The sequence below is a fragment of the Brugia malayi genome (genome assembly GCF_000002995.4).
Source record: "Brugia malayi strain FR3 genome assembly, contig: Bm_v4_Chr1_scaffold_001, whole genome shotgun sequence".
Taxonomy (NCBI): domain Eukaryota; kingdom Metazoa; phylum Nematoda; class Chromadorea; order Rhabditida; family Onchocercidae; genus Brugia; species Brugia malayi.
In genome coordinates, this window is record NW_025062475.1 from 13,733,153 (window position 1) to 13,751,762 (window position 18,610).

General features: G+C 26.4%; 2 protein-coding genes across 4 annotated transcripts; both read right to left on the bottom strand.

The window, feature by feature from the left end:
* Positions 1 to 1,799: 1,799 nt before the first annotated feature.
* Positions 1,800 to 11,406, bottom strand: Bma-nhl-1 (putative RING finger protein F54G8.4 in chromosome III, putative; the record flags this gene model as incomplete). 3 transcript variants are annotated; one of them, XM_043077791.1, is made up of 10 exons in its annotated part: positions 1,800 to 1,988; positions 2,510 to 2,770; positions 3,530 to 5,100; positions 5,503 to 5,761; positions 6,473 to 6,585; positions 7,053 to 7,203; positions 7,419 to 7,514; positions 7,772 to 7,913; positions 8,786 to 9,013; positions 11,222 to 11,406. In XM_043077791.1, the coding sequence occupies 10 exons, from the start codon at positions 11,404 to 11,406 to the stop codon at positions 1,800 to 1,802; spliced, it is 3,195 nt and encodes a 1,064-aa protein (XP_042933725.1). The 3 variants fall into 3 exon arrangements, with proteins under 3 accessions (XP_042933725.1, XP_042933726.1, XP_042933727.1); XM_043077792.1 differs by having other exon boundaries at positions 3,530 to 5,761; XM_043077793.1 differs by lacking the exon at positions 2,510 to 2,770 and having other exon boundaries at positions 1,969 to 1,988; positions 4,984 to 5,100.
* A 2,964-nt stretch (positions 11,407 to 14,370) lies between these two features.
* Positions 14,371 to 15,311, bottom strand: Bm7482 (signal recognition particle 9 kDa protein homolog, putative; the record flags this gene model as incomplete). The annotated part of the gene is made up of 2 exons (XM_001892741.1): positions 14,371 to 14,524; positions 15,238 to 15,311. 2 exons carry the CDS (start codon positions 15,309 to 15,311, stop codon positions 14,371 to 14,373), a joined length of 228 nt encoding a protein of 75 aa, XP_001892776.1.
* Between the last annotated feature and the right edge of the window lie 3,299 nt (positions 15,312 to 18,610).

The following is an 18,610-nucleotide window of genomic DNA, read 5'->3' on the forward strand; positions in this document are numbered from 1 at the left end:
CTCTTGAATCGATCAATCTTTATGATTTGAGAGAAGAAAAACAAAATTTTCAAGATGTTTGTTTCATTTATTCAATAAATGAAATCATAATTTAAAAAAAAAAAAAGATATGATAAGATAAGAGATGAAAGATTAATCTTAACCTGTTCTTATCAATTCATTATCAGCATTTAAAGATGTTCTATTGTTGCACAATCTCTTCCTCAAATAATTTCTACTTTATACTTTAATTATTTTTCGGTCGTTAAAAGGCCTTTTTTACTTTTTTTTTTTTTTTAAAAAAGGCCTTTCTCGATCAAAACAATAACTAAGGCTTTTCTATTAATCATTCAACGATTTGTTTTATATCAGAAAGCTAAAAAAAAAAATCTTTCTTCTAAAACTATATTTTATTTCATTTAAAGTGCTATTTTATAATTTCATGAAATGATTTGATAAATTTTCTCCATAAAATAATTTAGTTTTTTTTTGAAAAAGTTTAAATTGATTTACATGTTTCTTTTTTCTTTTAAAAAAACAAAAAAAAAAAAAAAAAAAAAAACAATTTTCATTTTCAATATTTCATAAATAAAATATTACAATATTACTTGTAAAGTAATATTTATTTATAATTGTTTGCATTAGTTATTTTAGATTGCTCAACTTTAATTTCTTTCATATTTGCCAGAAAATGCCTTTGTATCACATAGTTTTGCTATGGGCAAATTTACCCATGGGCAAATTTACCCATGGGCAAATTTGTTTGTAATTAAATTTTGCTCTATTTAATCTGTAAAAGAATTTTGCTATCCAATTTTATCGATTTTCCATCAATGTAAATTGTAGAATTATTGTAAGAGAAAGAAAAATACGTTTTCCGGATGTTTCTGCAACTCATCATTCTTCTATAAGACCGGATTAAGAATTATTTTAATTTATAAGAAAAATATTTTACTTATTGGATTAATTTACTAAGAAAATATGCTTATTTTAATTTTTATTTAATTGTACTATATATTAAATAATTCTTAAACATGAATGAATTTCAAGTAAGATTTCACTATGTGATAAAAATTTTTTTTTCAATATTTTAAATTTATTAATGAAATTAGCAAATCAAAATTTTTACAAATACAAAATAAATAGTTTTTGTTATCTTTTTTATCAAATCATTTTATCAAATGTTTATTTCAAATGTTTATTGAATAAAAATGTTTCAATAATGTTTTCTCTAACAAAATTTTTTGTAAACAAAAAATGTTTGATCGATTCTGTTCCATTCATTTAGTCTTCAAAATTAATTCACTATTACATTCCATTTAATTAGTAATTTATAATTTTATAGTAATTTGTCTTTTTTTTTTTTTAAAACGGATGAGATTAAGTATTAGAAATTTTTACCATCTTTCTTCTATCTAAATTATTGCCCCGTAAAATACCCGTAAAATATTCAATACACATAAAATACCCGTAAAAAATTTCAATCATTTCTAACTTTAATTTATAATTTATCTTTAAGAATCATTTTAAAACTAATTTAAATTAATGTAAAAAGCATTTCCTATAATTTAATGTATTTAAAATTTGTTCTGTAATAATATCATTGCATTTTTTTTTTTCATTTATTTAAACAAAATGCTAATATTATCAATTAATTAATCAATCAATCAATCAATCAATCAATCGACTAATCAATTAATCAATAATAATTGAAATAATACAGCAATTTATTATTAAATAACATGATGGGAAAAAAATTTTTTTTTTTGAATCAAACAAGAAAGAAAGAAAGAGTAAAAGAAAAAAAGAAAAAGAAAAAACTAAAACAATTGTATACGATGATTTTCACGATCGGAAACAACAATTGTGGTATCAATGAGTGCAACCGCTTCGACACCTTTCAGTTGTCCAGGTGCATTACCCCAGGTACCAAAACTATGCATATAACGACCATTTGGATAGAAAATTTGCACACGATTGTTACCACTATCAGCTACAATGATGAAACCCTGAAAATTTATTATAAAATAAATTAATTTATATCATTCGTGAAATATAAGTTTAATTTCTCATAATGTATTTATATTTAAATTTGAAAATGTAGAAATTATAAAAGGATAACGATGAAGTTTATATTAGTTTGATAAATAATTTGAATGTATCAATTCTTTTGCTAAAATAATATTAATAAAAAAAAAGAAAGGCATAAAAGAAAAAAAAAATAGTTTTTTTTTTTTTAAATCTTATCAACATTACTCTTGAAATGATTTCAATCATTTTATTGTGGTAAATTAGATAAATAAAGCAAAGTTAAATTTAAAAATGTAAAATGATAAAGATTAAAATATTCCCTTTCATAACTTTTCAAGCATGCCAATATGTTCTGTTTTTTTTTTTTTTTTTTTTTTTTTGGAAAAAAAAAGTGAGGATTAAAATAAAATTATGATGTTGAGGAATGAAGGAGGTTTCCGAAATATGAAATGGTAAAAGAGAGAGAGAGGGAGAGAGAGAGGTGTTCTGGGTATAAAACCTGATCATCAACAGCGATTCCACGTGGGAATTTCATTTGGCCGTTTTGAAATCCTTCGGAACCAAATTGAAAAATTGGATTGCCATTGTGATCAAAGATGCAAACTCGATGATTCGAACTGTCTGTTACATAAATATTATGTGTTCGTTTATTAACAGCAATAAATTGTGGATGATGGAATTGGCTAATTCCTGGGCCCATTGTACCAAATTTGCCAGCAAATTGTCCTTTGCTATCGAACATTTGGACACGATGATTGTCCTGAATTGCTTTTTTTCCTCGTCAATTTGCACTTTGTTGTTGTTACCAATTTAAATTTGAAATTCTTCTTTCAAATTTACAATCATTTTTCTTTCTTTTTACCGCTTCTAGCAATTTTAAGATGTCTATTCTAGACTTTATATTATGTCCTAAAAAAAAAAAAAAAAAAAAAAAAAAAAAACCTCACTCAATTCTTTTCATTTTAAAATAAAACTATTAAGAATTACTTCCTAGCATAAGTACTAGTAAATAACTTAGCCTAATACTTAAATTATAATTTTATGATTCGCAGGATCGTCCATTTTAGTGCAGCACATCATTAGTTTGTTGTTATGTTGATGGAAATGATGATTACTTCCTTTTCTTTCATCGATAAAAGCTTCCGACATAACTTCTTGGCATTAAAAAATAAAAACCTGGCTTTTATCAATCCGATTTTCACAGAATAGCCAGATGCATTTACTTATTTCAGCCAAAAATAAATTTGCGCTTAGCGCTTTTATGCACTTTGCACAAATACATTTTTGATCCTAAACTGAGTGCAATTTTCAAAACGTAATAGTGATTAAATTATACTAACACTGAATAAAGGTCTACATTTAAAGCGCAAATGTAGTAAAATTAGAAGCAGTTAAAAAACTGTATATATCCATTAATATTAGTAAGTAATATTGTCTGCATCCGATTCGGACGATCCTGGAAATTCTTTGAAATGATAAAATTTATCATTGATTTATTCGTTAGGTACTATCTACGTACCTTATCCACAACGTAGATCATTCCCATATCATCCACAGCTACACCCCATGGATTGTTGAAACGACCATTAGATGGACCATGTCCACCAAATTTTCTCACACAATGTCCATCTTGATCAAAAATCATAATTCGATGATTATAACGATCGGAAACAATTAAATGCTTGTAACGACTATAGCATATACCAGCAGCACTATCTAATTGTGCATCACCTGTGCCATATTTTCCAAACATTTTTAACAAACGTCCACCCGTATTAAATATGCAAACACGATGATTGCTACTATCACAGACAGCAAATTCATTACCGCCTAAAATAGCAAGACCACGTGGCCAATTAAGTTCACCTTCTTTGGAACCTTTTTTACCAAATACCAATTTTGGTTTGCCTTTTGCCAAATAATCAACAGTACAGATGAAACGTGGTGCATGTAATAGACGACAATCATATATGCTTTCAGCATCTAAAGCAATACTTGATCGTTTACGTAAACGTAAACGACGATCCTGATTTAATAAGGAAGAAACAGGTGTCATCGTTATCATATCACCACCATTGTTAACACTATCTTGACGTAGCAATTGACCGCTACCACCAGCTAAACGATTAGATCGTTCCAGAAGAAGTTGCTGAACTCGACTGCTTGATGATTGTGGTACTTGACTGGTAGTAGTATTAGAATTAGTACTATTACTAGTACCATCAGTAGAGGAAAATGCTAAACTTGCTAAATTACTTTGTTGACCATTTAAAGCAGTTAGCACAGAAATTAAATCAGGATTTGTCTTGGAACGTTGATAACGTTGTCGACGTCTTAATAACCAGGATGGTAACTGCTCACCTGGATAATGCGTAACCGGAATTGGTAATGATGATCCTTCAGTGTTTTCACTTGCTAGAAATGCTTCCTGAGATGTTGATGAGAGTGATGTTGAATCGGATGAACGTTGTTGATGATGATTCATCGATTCTTTGGATTCAGAAGCACTACGACAAATAATTCGAAAACGATTATTTGTTTGTTTTTGCTGAATTGGTTCATTCTCGCATTCACTTTCATCACTTGTATTAGCATCCGGATTGCTACTACTACTACTACCATTGTTGTGAGCAGTACCACTTAAAGGTACCAATTGTTTTTGCATTCGATTAGCACGACGCATTTCATGTGCTGTACGAATATTTTCAATTTTTTCATTTAAACTTGTATCATCATTTGATATTTGTCGTGGTAATGGTGGTTTCTTTGTTAATTTTAATGCTGCTGATGATTTTTGATGATTATTTTCATCATGATAATTATTTGTTGATAATGGTAATGGTATATGACTTTGATTTGTAGTCGATTTATGAGATTGTGATTGTGTTGCTGTTGTATGATCAGCAGAATCATTTAATAATTGTTTTGATTGATTTAAAGTATTTCTTGAATTGTGTAATAAAACTTTAGTACCACTTGTTTGATTAGCATCCGTTTGTCTAAGTTCAGTTGTTGACTGATTCTTGGCTACGGTAGCAATCGATTCGGTGGTAGATTGACCTTCATTTAATACCACACCTTTGGGAACAACTAAAAATTTTTTAACTGAATTATTGTTATCAGTGATAATGCCATTTTGTCTTGAACTATTGCTAATAGCATTATCTGATGATAAGCTATCAGTGATAACTTTTGCAGTTGCGACTGTTAAATCATTTTTCGTGCTAGCATTTGTCGTAGCAGCAGATGGGCTCATACCATTTCCAACTACGGTACGACTCCATGGACTATTTCCCGGTTTATGACAAGTGACACTACTAGTGACACTTCCACTATTATTACTACCACCTAGTAATTGACTAGAATTGTCAAATTTTTCCACTCTTAATCGATTCCATGCTTCTTCTTCCATCTGTTGTCGACGACGATATCGAATTGACATCATATCCTCTTCACCAGCATTAATACGCATTCCGTAACGACCCGACGTACCGCGAAAATCATTTTGGGGACGTCCACCTCCTTCTTCCAAATCAGTCATCCGTTTACTGGCATACTTATAACTATCCGATTCGTAACCAATTTTCATCGGACGTGGTAGATAGGATTGTTCCAACGGAAGATAACGTCCAGCAAATTGGGGTAGCATAACGGTAAGTTCACCAAAACTAGCAATAGCTGTTGGTAGCTTTGAAGCATCATCACCAGGTGAAAAGCGTAATTTTTTCGAGAAAAGTTCATCGGCATCAGGCTGAAATTTAAAATTTGCATTTTTTTTTCTCGAGAAAAAAACACCAGAAAATGTGATGCAAGTGTAGTTACAAATAAATTCCTAAAATTGTTCTCAAATTAAAATATTTTAAATGTAAACTCTTTAGACTTTCTAATTTTTTCTTTTACCAAAACATTTTGTGGAAATTTTTTAAAATGAAAAATGCATAATAAATTTTACTTTTACTCTTATAGTGCTATGATTAATTGTTAGAATTTTATTATATTTGTATTGCTCTATTCTTTTTCATAATATAAATTATCATTTAGTCTTGGTTTACGTGAATATAAAACGTTATGACGTACGTTTCAAATCACTGGAAGAAAAAGAAACAGTATTCCTTTCTTCATTCAAAATGTAGTTGGAATATTTATTATGAACAATTCTTACTTAAAAATAATTAACTCTTTTAGTTTCATTGAAGAGATAGATTTAAAGTATAAATAATAGAGTAATATTTAAATTCTATGAACAAAAAAGACAAAAATAAAAAACGATAATTTTGAATTTTTTTTTTAAGATTCTGCTATTTATTTTAGCAAAATGAAATGCATACAAAAGGCAAAATATCACTCAAACAAAAAATACTTTTGAATATTACATGCAAATAAGAAATAAAAAAATTTGAAGAATGATAGAGTAATGATGAACTATGCTAAGGTAAGTTAAACTTGAAAGAGTTTAGTTTACTTGAAAATTTCTCAAATATTCCAATCCATCCGAGAAGACATTTTTCAATTTCACCAATTCAAAATCTTGCACTTCTCGTTCACCTTTCAATGCTGCTTCCAAATATGCACAGCCTATAATTTTAGAAAATAATTTTTTTTTTTTTTTTAAATAATTTTAAAAAAAACAAAAAAATTTCTTTTTCATCCGTAAATTAGAGATATTGCCGGTTTTCTAGAATTTTCAATTAATTTGAGAAATTAAAAGTTTTTTTTTCAGATCTTAGGTTTAACTCATACAACGTTCTTCAGACAAAAAAGGGAACAATAATAGTAATAATAATAATATTAATAACAATAATAATAATATTAATATTAATAACAATAATAATAGTGATAATGATAATAAATGATAATGAGGGAGATGCTTCATTCATTAACAGTAATTTGTCTCAGAATTTTAATTGAAATTTGATTTTAGAGTGAGGAAATGTTGGAAAAAGAAAAGTAATACTTAACTATTTTAGCATTATCCAAATTTCATTTTACCAATCAATCAAATAATAAAATTATGATAGAAATCTGTAATTAAAATTTAAAACCTTCGCTCATATTCGAACTTTCGATTTCAAGTACATCGCGTAAATTACGCATAAGTCGAGTTTCGGTTGCATTAAATGTTTCGATTTCTTCGATAAACATTTCTTCGCGTTTTTTTAATTCTCGATAATAACGACGAAAATATTCTTTGACCTATAAATGAAACTTAAAAAAAAAATTGTGATCTAATATCAAATAATTGAATCATAAGCTTTAACTGATGCTAAAAAATTTGTTTCAATTAAGTTACATTTCAGTTTCTTTAACTAATCATCTTTTTTCTTTAACAATCACATTGCCTCAAAAAAAAAAAAAAAAAAAAAAAAAAATTTAAATTTAAATTAGTCTGCCCAAACGAGATGTGATACCTCATCCTTTGCAGTCTCACAATTCAATGTTAACAACTCAGCTCCCTTACTTAAGCCATCAGATGCTTCCGTGATTCGATTTGATAAACGTTTAACCTGAAATATGGCACTTTTTTTTGTGCCAAATTACTTTCTAAATCGTTTCTAAAATTTTTAACTATTTTTTTTTTTCAGAACTTTAAAATATTTCTCTTTTTTCTAGTATTACTTTTCATTGTAAAGTTTCATTTACTATCTTCAGAATAATCCTAATAATATTGATGGTACTTCGTTCAATAATTTTCAATTATTTAATTTTACAATTAATTTTGAATCATAGTCGAGATTGTTAAAATAAATAAGCAATTTTGAACCTGATTGAGTACTCTTGTTAGGTCACGTTTTAACATTTCCAAATGTGTTGCACGACAATCACTGCATGCGCGTTTTTCACAATGAGCGCAAATGTCTAATACAGCTTTTTCTTCACAAATTTTACATCGTTCCAAATTATACCTGCAAATTTTCAAAGTTTTTGTTTTTTCCTGTTCTTAAAAAAATTTTCAGCATATTTTCATGTTAATATTATAGCTATATGCATATTATCATATTATCATTTATCAGTGACTGAAATGATAAGCAAAGGTATAGTCTTCAAACTATTAGTTTTATTTCATCCTTCTTTCAAACAGCTGTGCAATTTTTGAGTTTTCATTTGTTTGTTCTATGAAACAGCTACACTTTGCACCTGTTAGGAACATAATGCTTTCTCTGTTATCAGTCGTAATCAAATTTTAAGCAACCTGCTCATCTCTTCCTCTATTTCAATCATTATCATTTCCTCAAACCAAACATCATCTGATATTTTGGTCGAGAGTGAAACGAAACGAATGAATTCATTGAGTAATTCGATATATTTTAGGAGATGAAAGGTTAATTCTTTTGGGAGAAAGTTAAATCATTTAGGAGAAAGTTAATTCTTGATAAAATTAAAACGATTGAAGAATATATGAAAATTTTCACATCAATGAATTATAAAAAATTTTCAAAAAATTTCCACAAAAATATTTTTTTTTAAAAAAAAAAAGAAAAAAAAAAATTGTCTTTTATTCTATTTGTTTCTTTCCATTCCTTCTTCCAATAAAATATAAATTATTTTGATGGTTAAAGTAATTAAAAATAGAAATTATCATAATTTAGATAAAACATTTTATTTTATTTTTTCTTTAGTTTAACTTTTTTTCTTTTACATTTATTTATTTTTGTCTTTTCTTTCAATAAATCATTAAAATGCCATCAACAAAATTACAACATTAGCGGTATTATTATTTGAAGTAAAAAGAAAAAACAAAAAATTGAAAAAGTTGAAAAAAAAAAAAAAAAAAAACCTCTGAATATATGCTTCTAATTGTGCAGCATTATCATCTGTTGCTTGTAAATGTATATCCAAAAAACCTGTAAGGGTATAGTTAGATTGAAAATTTTTGACACCTTCATATGGTACCGGATGTTCCGCTCGACATTCCGGACATTTGAGCACACGATGAACCAAATCAACGCAATTATCCAAACATGGTAAACAAAATGTATGATGACATGGTAATAATTTCGGTTGTCTGTAAATATTTTACATTTCATCATTTATTTATTTATTTCATTAATTTTCTTTTTTTATGAATGAAAAAAAAAAAAAAAGGAAAATTAGTAAATAAATTTAAAAATTGCAAACTTTTTTTTTTCTCTTTTATTTTCTTTTCTAAATTTGAATTTATGAAAATTTTCCTTTATATATAAATTTTCTAAAACAAAAAAAAAAAAAAAAAAAAAAAAAAAAGAAGGAAAATAAATGAAATTACAGATGTGAAAGAAGGATGAATCATTCATTCAATTTCTCTTCCTAATATTATTTCATTTTTGTTGTAATCAATGTGATCGATTATATTTTTTAAATAAGCAAAAAAAAAAAAGAAAAAAAAAAAAAAAAACTTCTTGAAAGCATTTTGTTTTAATGAAAGAAAATATAATTTCAGTTAGAAATTTCTCTCTCATTGTGAAAATAAATTAACAAAAACAAAAAAAAAAAAAAAAAAAAAGGAAAAAGAAAAAGGAAAATGAAGCATTTTGAATTTTAATGTTAGTAATATTAAAGTGAAAAAAAAAAACAAAACAAAACAAAATAAATTCATTTAAAATCAGCAAAATAAAAAAAATGACAAAATGAACAATGAAATTTATTGAAATGATTAAATGAAAATTAATTGATAAATTAATTGTCAACAAATATAACTGTTACTGATTATGGGAGATAATGTTGTAATGATAGCAAAAAATTGTTTACATTTAACAAATAACTTTTTTTTCATCGCTGTATAAATTAAATTAATTTAAATTATTTATTATTCAAAGATTAGATGGACATTTCTGCGTGTTTCGTATAGAAATTTTTCAAATAGAACAATATAATTACTTATAGATATTTTTCTATGAAAAATTTTCAAAATTTATTGAATATTAAATAGATGAAATTAAATGAATAAACATTGAATTGTTTTGTTCTAAGTGATAAACGATCAAATTATATTAAAAAAGAATAATATTTGAAAATTTGTTTTTTTTTTTTTCCTTTTTTTTTTCTATTCCTTTATCATCATTATCATCATCTCATATTCTTCGTTTATTTAATAGATAGAATTTTGTAATGGTTAAAATAAATAAAACAAAATCAAATATAAAAGTGCTATTGGTTTTTGAAAAAACAAAAAAAAAAAAAAAAAAGATATTCCAATTTTTATTTTATTATATCTAATTCAGAATATATTCCAATTTTTATTTTTCTTTTTATTATATCTAATTTCAAAAAGTTATCTAATAATGATTGACCATTCTAAATTATTTAGCTTAAATACAATTCGTTCATATAAAATGATTTATAGAATCATATTTATTAATTTATATTTTTAACAAAATGTGTAATATATGCCAAATTTTGTAAAGTAATCATTTTATTAATACTTTTTTTTTTTTGACTTTAAAATGATAATAATATAATATTTGATTCATTTTAATTAGCAAGAAAAAAATATGAGTGAATTATATTTAATTCTCGTAATTGAATTATATTACAATGATATGTGATAAGGAATGATGCAAATATCAAATGACAAGAATACCTCACTTACACTAATTAAATTTCATCTTTTAAATTTTCAACTTTTTACCATCTCAGCTGATTAGCACAATTGTAGGGATTGGAATGACAGAAAGTGATACTTTAGTATTTCACAAAATGTTATTTGTCATCGAAATAAAAATGATTGATAGATTACAGAGTTGTCATTAAGCAAATTTATAGAAAGATTTGTAAAAATTACTTTTTGTGATAGGAAAAGACAAATATTTTTAAAAACAATCTTAAGTTGAACGAAAAAAAAAAAAAAAAAGCCATCGATATGAGATCAATATTATAATTGAAATTGATTAAAAAAAAAAAGAATTGATTGAAATTGGAGACAACAGAGTAAATAGTGAAAAATAAACATTAAACTATTTGAAAAATGACAATAAAAATTTGTTATCCATTTTAATTTGCAACAATTTAAATTGCTGATGTTTTAACTTATAAATTTAATATTGATTTTGAATATATTAATAAGCAAAAAAATCTTTTGAAAGTTACCTAACCACATTCATCCAAAAAGTCGTATTGTTAATTAATTAGTTAGTTAGTTAGCTAGTAGTGTAAGTTAAATGATAAATGTATACTTTCATATAATAACTTTAAAATAATTTCAATTTTTTGTTTTCATTAACTTATAAAATCTCACTTGTAACGATCCAAGCAAATTGGACATGTTAGCAATTGTTCAATTTTTTCCAATGGATTTTCAAATTCAGGTGGTCGTGCAGCAGGTGGAAGTAGAAGCATTTGACGGATTGGTTGAAGTGGTGCGGTATTATTCGTTGTTGGCGGTGTTGACGCTGTGGCTGTATTTGTTGAAGATGAAGCCATTGAATATTTATTGCAAGGAAAGCCAAAATGTTTGCTTTAAAAATTAAATTTATAAATTCATTGTTATCATAAAAAGTATAACAAAAGATTTAAATATCAATTATCATTTATTACATTTATTATTTTAAAAGCTTAATTAATTAACTAATTAATTAATATAAGTTCTAAAAGTAAAATATGAAATAATTTCAGGTTTTCTTTATCACATACTATTACTACTATCATCACTTACTACTGCTACTACTACCACTAAACATGAGAGAAAGTTAAAATGAAAGATGAAAGGAGCACAAAATTTGCTCCTCCTGAATTTTCCGTTATGAGATGAATTTTCCTTCCTCCTCTGACATTGTGATGTGTGATGATATTGAGGATAAGCTTGAACTCTAGACATTAAGCTTAAGCTTTAATATATTTTTCTCTTTTCTCTTCACTCTTTTATTTTATTTCAAAACTATTTACCATTCATTTTTAACGCATTTTCAATGAAACTGAAAAATTTTTCAATCATTCATTTTCTCTTCAATTCTTTCTTCGCTATATTCTAAACAATGTTTTATTTAGCAACTAATTGTGAATGTTTTTTTTTTTTTTTTCTTTTCATATTTATTTCATTAATTTATTGTTGTTTTTTTAATTTTATAATTGCATTAATTATTAACTAATAAAATGGAAATTTGTTTATAATAATAATTTAGTTAATATTAAATAGATTTACAATTAATTTATTCATAGAGATGCATACTCTTCAATAATATTTCATTTCATTTTCACATTATTAAATATACAAAAAAAAAAAAAAAAAAAAACTAGTACTTTTAATAATTTACTTAATTAATGGACTAATCTAACTTATTTAATCAATAAACTAATCTAACTTAATTAATTAATAAATTAATTTAACTTATTAATGAATCTAATTCATTTAAATAAATAATCTAATTTATTTAATTTTTTCATTCCAGTCATTCGTTTTTTGATGAATTTAAAATAGTAGAAAATAATGATGAAAAGATGGGTAGCAGTAACAGTTAATGGCTCAGTGAATGCAAAAAAAAATAAAACTACAAACATACCTACCTATGTATACAAATACACACCCCCCCCCCCCCCACACACACACACACACACACACACACACACATACACACACATACATACATACAAATACAGACATACACAAAATACATAGATTTATATTTATTTACAAATAAAAGATAAGACAATGAAATATTAAATTGAAAATATTAGCTAAATAATATGATATAGTTGACCTCTTTTAAACTTTGACCTCTAAACTTTTTGCAATGATAGCATAATGTGAGTTCAAATAAGGCTTATATGTTACTCAGATATGTTATCGCCAATTTTAAATAACAAAATTTTAAACGGATCAATAGTCGAAGAGTTTTTCATTTTAATTGTTACATGCATGAAATTAAAATAAATTAAATTCATTTTACACGTTAGAAATTTCACGCAAATTTATCATCTCATATCATTCCAAAATTTTTAAATTAAAAAATGGATGATAATCTTAGTTGAATAGACAAACAACAATTATTTCTTGAATTTTCTTGAATTATTATTACTTTATGAGACATTTTTATTAATTGTTATTAAAAATAATGTAAATTTATAGTATAATTAATAAAGAAATGCTTAAATTTTCTATTTAACAATCAAATATATCAAATAATACAGTAAAATTAGCGAAATAAAGAAAAACTATATGGAACATTTCCAAGCAGCAACTGTTTATTATTTGAGAGAAAAATGAAAAAAAAAAAAAAAAAAAAAAGAAAGAAAAGAAATTTTAGTGATATTCCTAAGACAATGATGATGACTAAGCACATCCTCTTTTAAGCTCCTTTCCCGGGAGAAGCAGGCACTTTTACTGGCAATGCACTAAATTTTTTCTTCATTTTTTTTTTTTTTGCCAACAAAAAAAAGTTTGTTTTCATTTTACAAGAACAAACTTCACATCATTCATCTTCGTAATGAATATAAAATGATCTGCAATTAATATTGCAAATATTTTAGCAAACTTTTTTTTTTTTTCATTTTTTTTAAGTAAAGATAAATAGAAGCTAATTGAATTAATTGAAGAATAAATGTTCGATGAAAATAGCATATCAGTTTTATTACTATTTCAGAGCAATGGCAGTTAAATGAGATCAAGGTATTGGCATGATAGAATCAAATGTCTGTTATCAGGCTGATCATTAGCTATCACTAGCAGAGAGATACACAATACATTATTCTAAAATCTTGGAAATAGAATTTGGGAAATAATTCATTAACTGGCTTGCATGCTCAAGAGTAAAAAAAAGAAAAAAACAGTATTTCCTCTGCGCTTATGTTAATATCATTAATTCTTTACTTGTAGAATACTTTATGAAATCAAAAAGCAAAGGAATACCATCAACAGACTTAGATTATAGATGTATAAAAGAAAAGAAAAAACAGTAAATAAAATTCAAAAGCAAGCAGTATTTTCTCTGCATCTATAAATAATACTAGAGTTATTACGTAGATGAAGCATGAAAGGATTCTCTTAGTTTGCTTCTCTATCAATGTTTGTTATGTTGATCATTAGAAAATGTAAAATTTTTAACGAACACAAATAAGAAAATGCAATGGTAGTAATAAAAATAAAACAACAAAGCAAGCAAAAATAAATAATTCAAATCAACAAGAGTATATAATATTATATTATTATATTAACATAGGGTTTACAGTTTACAGTCATTATTCCTAATATGACAAATAAATTCATACGTATATGAATTCAGGTCACTCTCGAACTTTCCGCGACTGCACAAATTTTAATTCATATTATCCACACATCAAAAAAAAAAAAAAAAAACGAAAAATCCTATTTATGGAAAAAAATATTCGTAAACATAAACTGGCAAAATGGAATCAGAAATACTGCTATCAAATTCAGTGACATAAAAAAGTCTATTTGGAAACAATATGCCTCATTAATGTTGCTGTAAGTTTTTCCAATCGTTTAACATCCTGTATCTGATCCGTATCATATTGCAAGCAGACCACATCATCTGTCATTTTCAGTGTCATTTTACCTTTTTTATGGTTATATTTGGTTACAAATCTGCAACGAGCGCAAATAATTAGAGAATTAATAACAAAAAACTTCAATTTGAAGTAATTAATGAATAATAAAAGATATTAATCAAGTTGATAATGCCTCTCTAAGCAAGTAACGAAGATCATAAGTACACAAAATATTTATGCTAAGGGAGCATGTCATTAATCACTAATAGTTGAATCGATTGCCGCTACTTGTCACTGATGATTCTTGAAATTTTTTAGAATTGGCCCTCTCATATCACTACAGAACTACGTTCTTATCACAGATTCTTTTTTCTCTGATTCTGGCATTAGGATAGATCGATCAGATGAGTAGCCAATATTAAAAAAACAGAAAGTGATGTATGCAATATAAAACAAACAGGACTATTTAATAAACTGTTCAGCACTATTTACACTCTTCTATTTCTTTAACTCATTACCTATGCTCTCATTCTGAATTGAGTAGTCTCAAATATTGATCGATCACAATCTATACACATTGCTTGTTTCTCTTAAGGTTAGTAGGAAATTATAGTTGTTGAATTATTCTGTTTAGCTTAACCAGCGATTAGGAGGATAAATTGACATTGACAGTTATTTAGTTTTTGGGAATACAAACTAGGCTTATCTCTCAAGAAGAAAAAAAATTGCCATGATGAGTCAGACATTCAATATTAACCCTTTTAAAACTTTCCTCGAGATGACTTTTAAAATTCTGATCAATAAATAAACCTGCATCGTGTTGGATTGCTAGTATACAATCGATCTACAGCTTTACTAAATTCTTCCCAATTCGTAAAATACATTGAAACGAATTCTAAAATTTCTTTTACAACCTGAAATTAAACAAAAAACTTTTAGTCTAATCATAATATGTACAATAACCTTTTGTGCAATACAAATTAAAACAACTTATAACACCGACAATTTAAAGACACGTTAAAAATGATAAAACAATTCAAATCACTTCATAAACATAAGTAAACCTCTAGACAATCTCCACACCCAGCAAATCTCAACCATAGTTAAATCCATACTCCTCTCAAAGAACGCACCTCCCGGGACAAACATTTTCATAGCACATCCCAACCAGTTGCGAACCATAAAATTTCGGCAAAACAAAAAAAGAATGTATCGCTGCTCAGCGATGATGGAAATTCGTTGAACTGTGAGGGCTTTTGTGATGAATTTCGTATCCATCCTATGCTGTTTTTGGGATTGATAGAGGGATGGGTGGTAGAGGGTGCCATGTTATTGTTTTGGGTTGATAAAGTGTTTTGAAGTATGAAAACAAATATACTATATATTAATAATAGGGAGTGAGAAAAGAATTGAAAAACGAAATTGACAGAATATTAAATTTTCATAAAGATTACAAATTTTTATATGAAATGTACGTTTTTTATAAAATTTAATTCTTTTCTGCTGACTTAAAATCATAAACGTATAGGAAAGGAATGAATGAGCTTGAAGCGAAATTGATTTTAAGCAATCTGTTCAGCTTTAGCCGACTATTTTGATAATATTATGTCAGTTGTTTGTCACTTGTCGCTTGTCACTTGTCATCATTGAAAACCGTTCATTTTCAACAACGATATTCATCCTTTCTATTTTTATTTTGAATTCTATTGAACTTAGAATAATTTAATGTGTTTAATGATGCAATGTATTGTATGAAATAGTTTACGAATAATTATCAATAGTTAAAAGCTAAATTTACAGTGAGTAGGGATTATAATACAATTTTTATTTAAAATCACATTATTTCATATCAAATTTGGTACTGAATGCCATTTCTTTCAGTATATTTTAATTTTGTTAGATCTCTAACTTTATAATGTTGCATAAGAATGAATAATATGCATTTATTATCTACGAGGATACTTGAATAATTAATTAACTTGGAAAAGTAAATAAATGGAATTAATTGGATCTAGAATCTGTGCGTTATCTATTTTTAGGACACTTTTTGCATGGGATTTTGGGAATAATCAATTAATGCCCTATTAACACCTTGTAGACGTGGAATTTGCTGCAGTGAATGGAATGCGAGAACGATCACATAAAGAGTGGAAGCATTTCTTTATGATTTTCGAATGTTTTTTTGGATGTGTTTTGCCTAGTTTGTCGCGAAAAAATGTATGAATCTTCAAAAGTAGTTCAAATTTAACCGTGCTGAATTAAATTTCTAATGAAATTTTCGAACAAGTTTTAAAAAAGTTAAAAATCAAGGTCTTAGTTGAAAATTAGGATTAGCAATAGTTCAGATCAATTGGATGGATGATTTTTATAGTATTACTATAACTGTCCGAGTTATTGAAATATATCTTTTGGCTCATGGTAGCAGACATGAAACGTTTAATTTAGTTTATATGTCGAACAGATTATCAGTCCTTTACAAGAGAAGGTAAAGGAGTATAACAGAATACGAAATCTCGAGAAATTATTCAACTTTACCAATATTGACAGTAGTAGTTTATCTAGCATATTCTTGATTTTTTTTTGGAAGAGAAATTACGTGAAATTACATGAAAATACGATGAAAACTTACATTATCGGTGGTAAATGTTCGTTCTGTGAAACGCCGCCAGTTATTAAGAGATGTTCCATGTTTATTACAGAGAATTTTGTGGTGAGGATTGAAAATTTGCACTGTTAAGATATTAACAAATTTAAAGTGTTGGCTATTAAAAGACTTTCTGATTTCAGCAGAAGTCGAATCGTTTACTAGTACAATGAAAACCTTTTGAGGAAATATGTGACATAATCAAATTTGGGGTTCTGAAAAAATTATTTGTAATAGGATAAGCTCTTATAAAGAAACAGGCAGGATTTCAAAACCAGAAGTTGCGATGGTAGCATTTTTGCATAAAAACTATTTATAGTTTTTCATTTTCATGTATTTCTAGTATAAAGTGATACCAGAGACAACCCTGGGGTAGTTGATTCTCTAGAACCATTTTTTAGTGGTCTAAGTAGAGATATCATATTCCTAGACTTAGTCATCAAGTAGCTTTTCTAAAAAAATACATAGTGAAAGAACTCTACAGCTATTAGAGTTAACGATGTAAGAGAAAAACTTAACACATGAATTTGGGAAATTTATTCAAATTTCACATACAATATCATTTAATTAGAAATAGTGATCACAAAATGGATGCATGTTTGAAATTAAGAAATTGAAATGTTCCACTCATAAATACTAGCTTAGATATAATTGTTCAAGGTGATAAAATGAACAATATAAGCAAAATAACATCGTGCACAAGATGACAAAATCATTTAAAAAATTCGAAGTCAGAAATATTTATTAAAGTAGTCAAAAATGGTCAAAGAAAAATAATGCAGATAACTATGATAGAAGAAAAAGTGGTAAAAAATTGAAAGCGAAATAAGTAACTACGATAGAAAAGATGAAAATGTGGAAATGGAATTACAACAGAAAAAATGAAAATGAAATAACACAGGAAATGAAGCATTCTAAGAGAACAATAATATGATTTTAGATTCATTTTATTGTGCAAACAAATGCTTCTTAATAACACCAAACTTCTAAAAGTATGATAAGAACTGACTGTTAGAATCTTATTTTAACTGGTATTAGCAAAAACTACTAGTGAAACTTAAGACTTATTCTTTGATTGTTATATTTGTGAAAAATCTGTTTTTCTTTAAAGTATGTCGAGAGAGAAGTATGATTTCAGAAAAAAAAAAAAGAGTTTAGCTTCAATACTTCTATTGTTAGCTTCATTTCCTTATTACCACTTTTCGGATTTAACATTTGTGAAATTCAATTTATACAAAAACTGCAATTCTGAAAAAGATATGAAAACTTAAAGTATCACTATGAAATGTTTTGCTCAGATATTTAAGATAAAGATGAAGGAAAAAGAAAGGGCATTCATAGCTGAGAAATTTGAAAAAAAAAATATGACAGAAAGGATAGATTATAAGTAGACAAAAAGTACCCGAATAATGAATTTTCTCTCTCTCTCTCTCTCTCTCTCTCTCTCTCTCCGTCCTTCACTTACATAGATATAAATATGAAGTTAAAATGAACAAATACAAAGAAAAAAATTATTTAAGTACATATTTAATATGACCC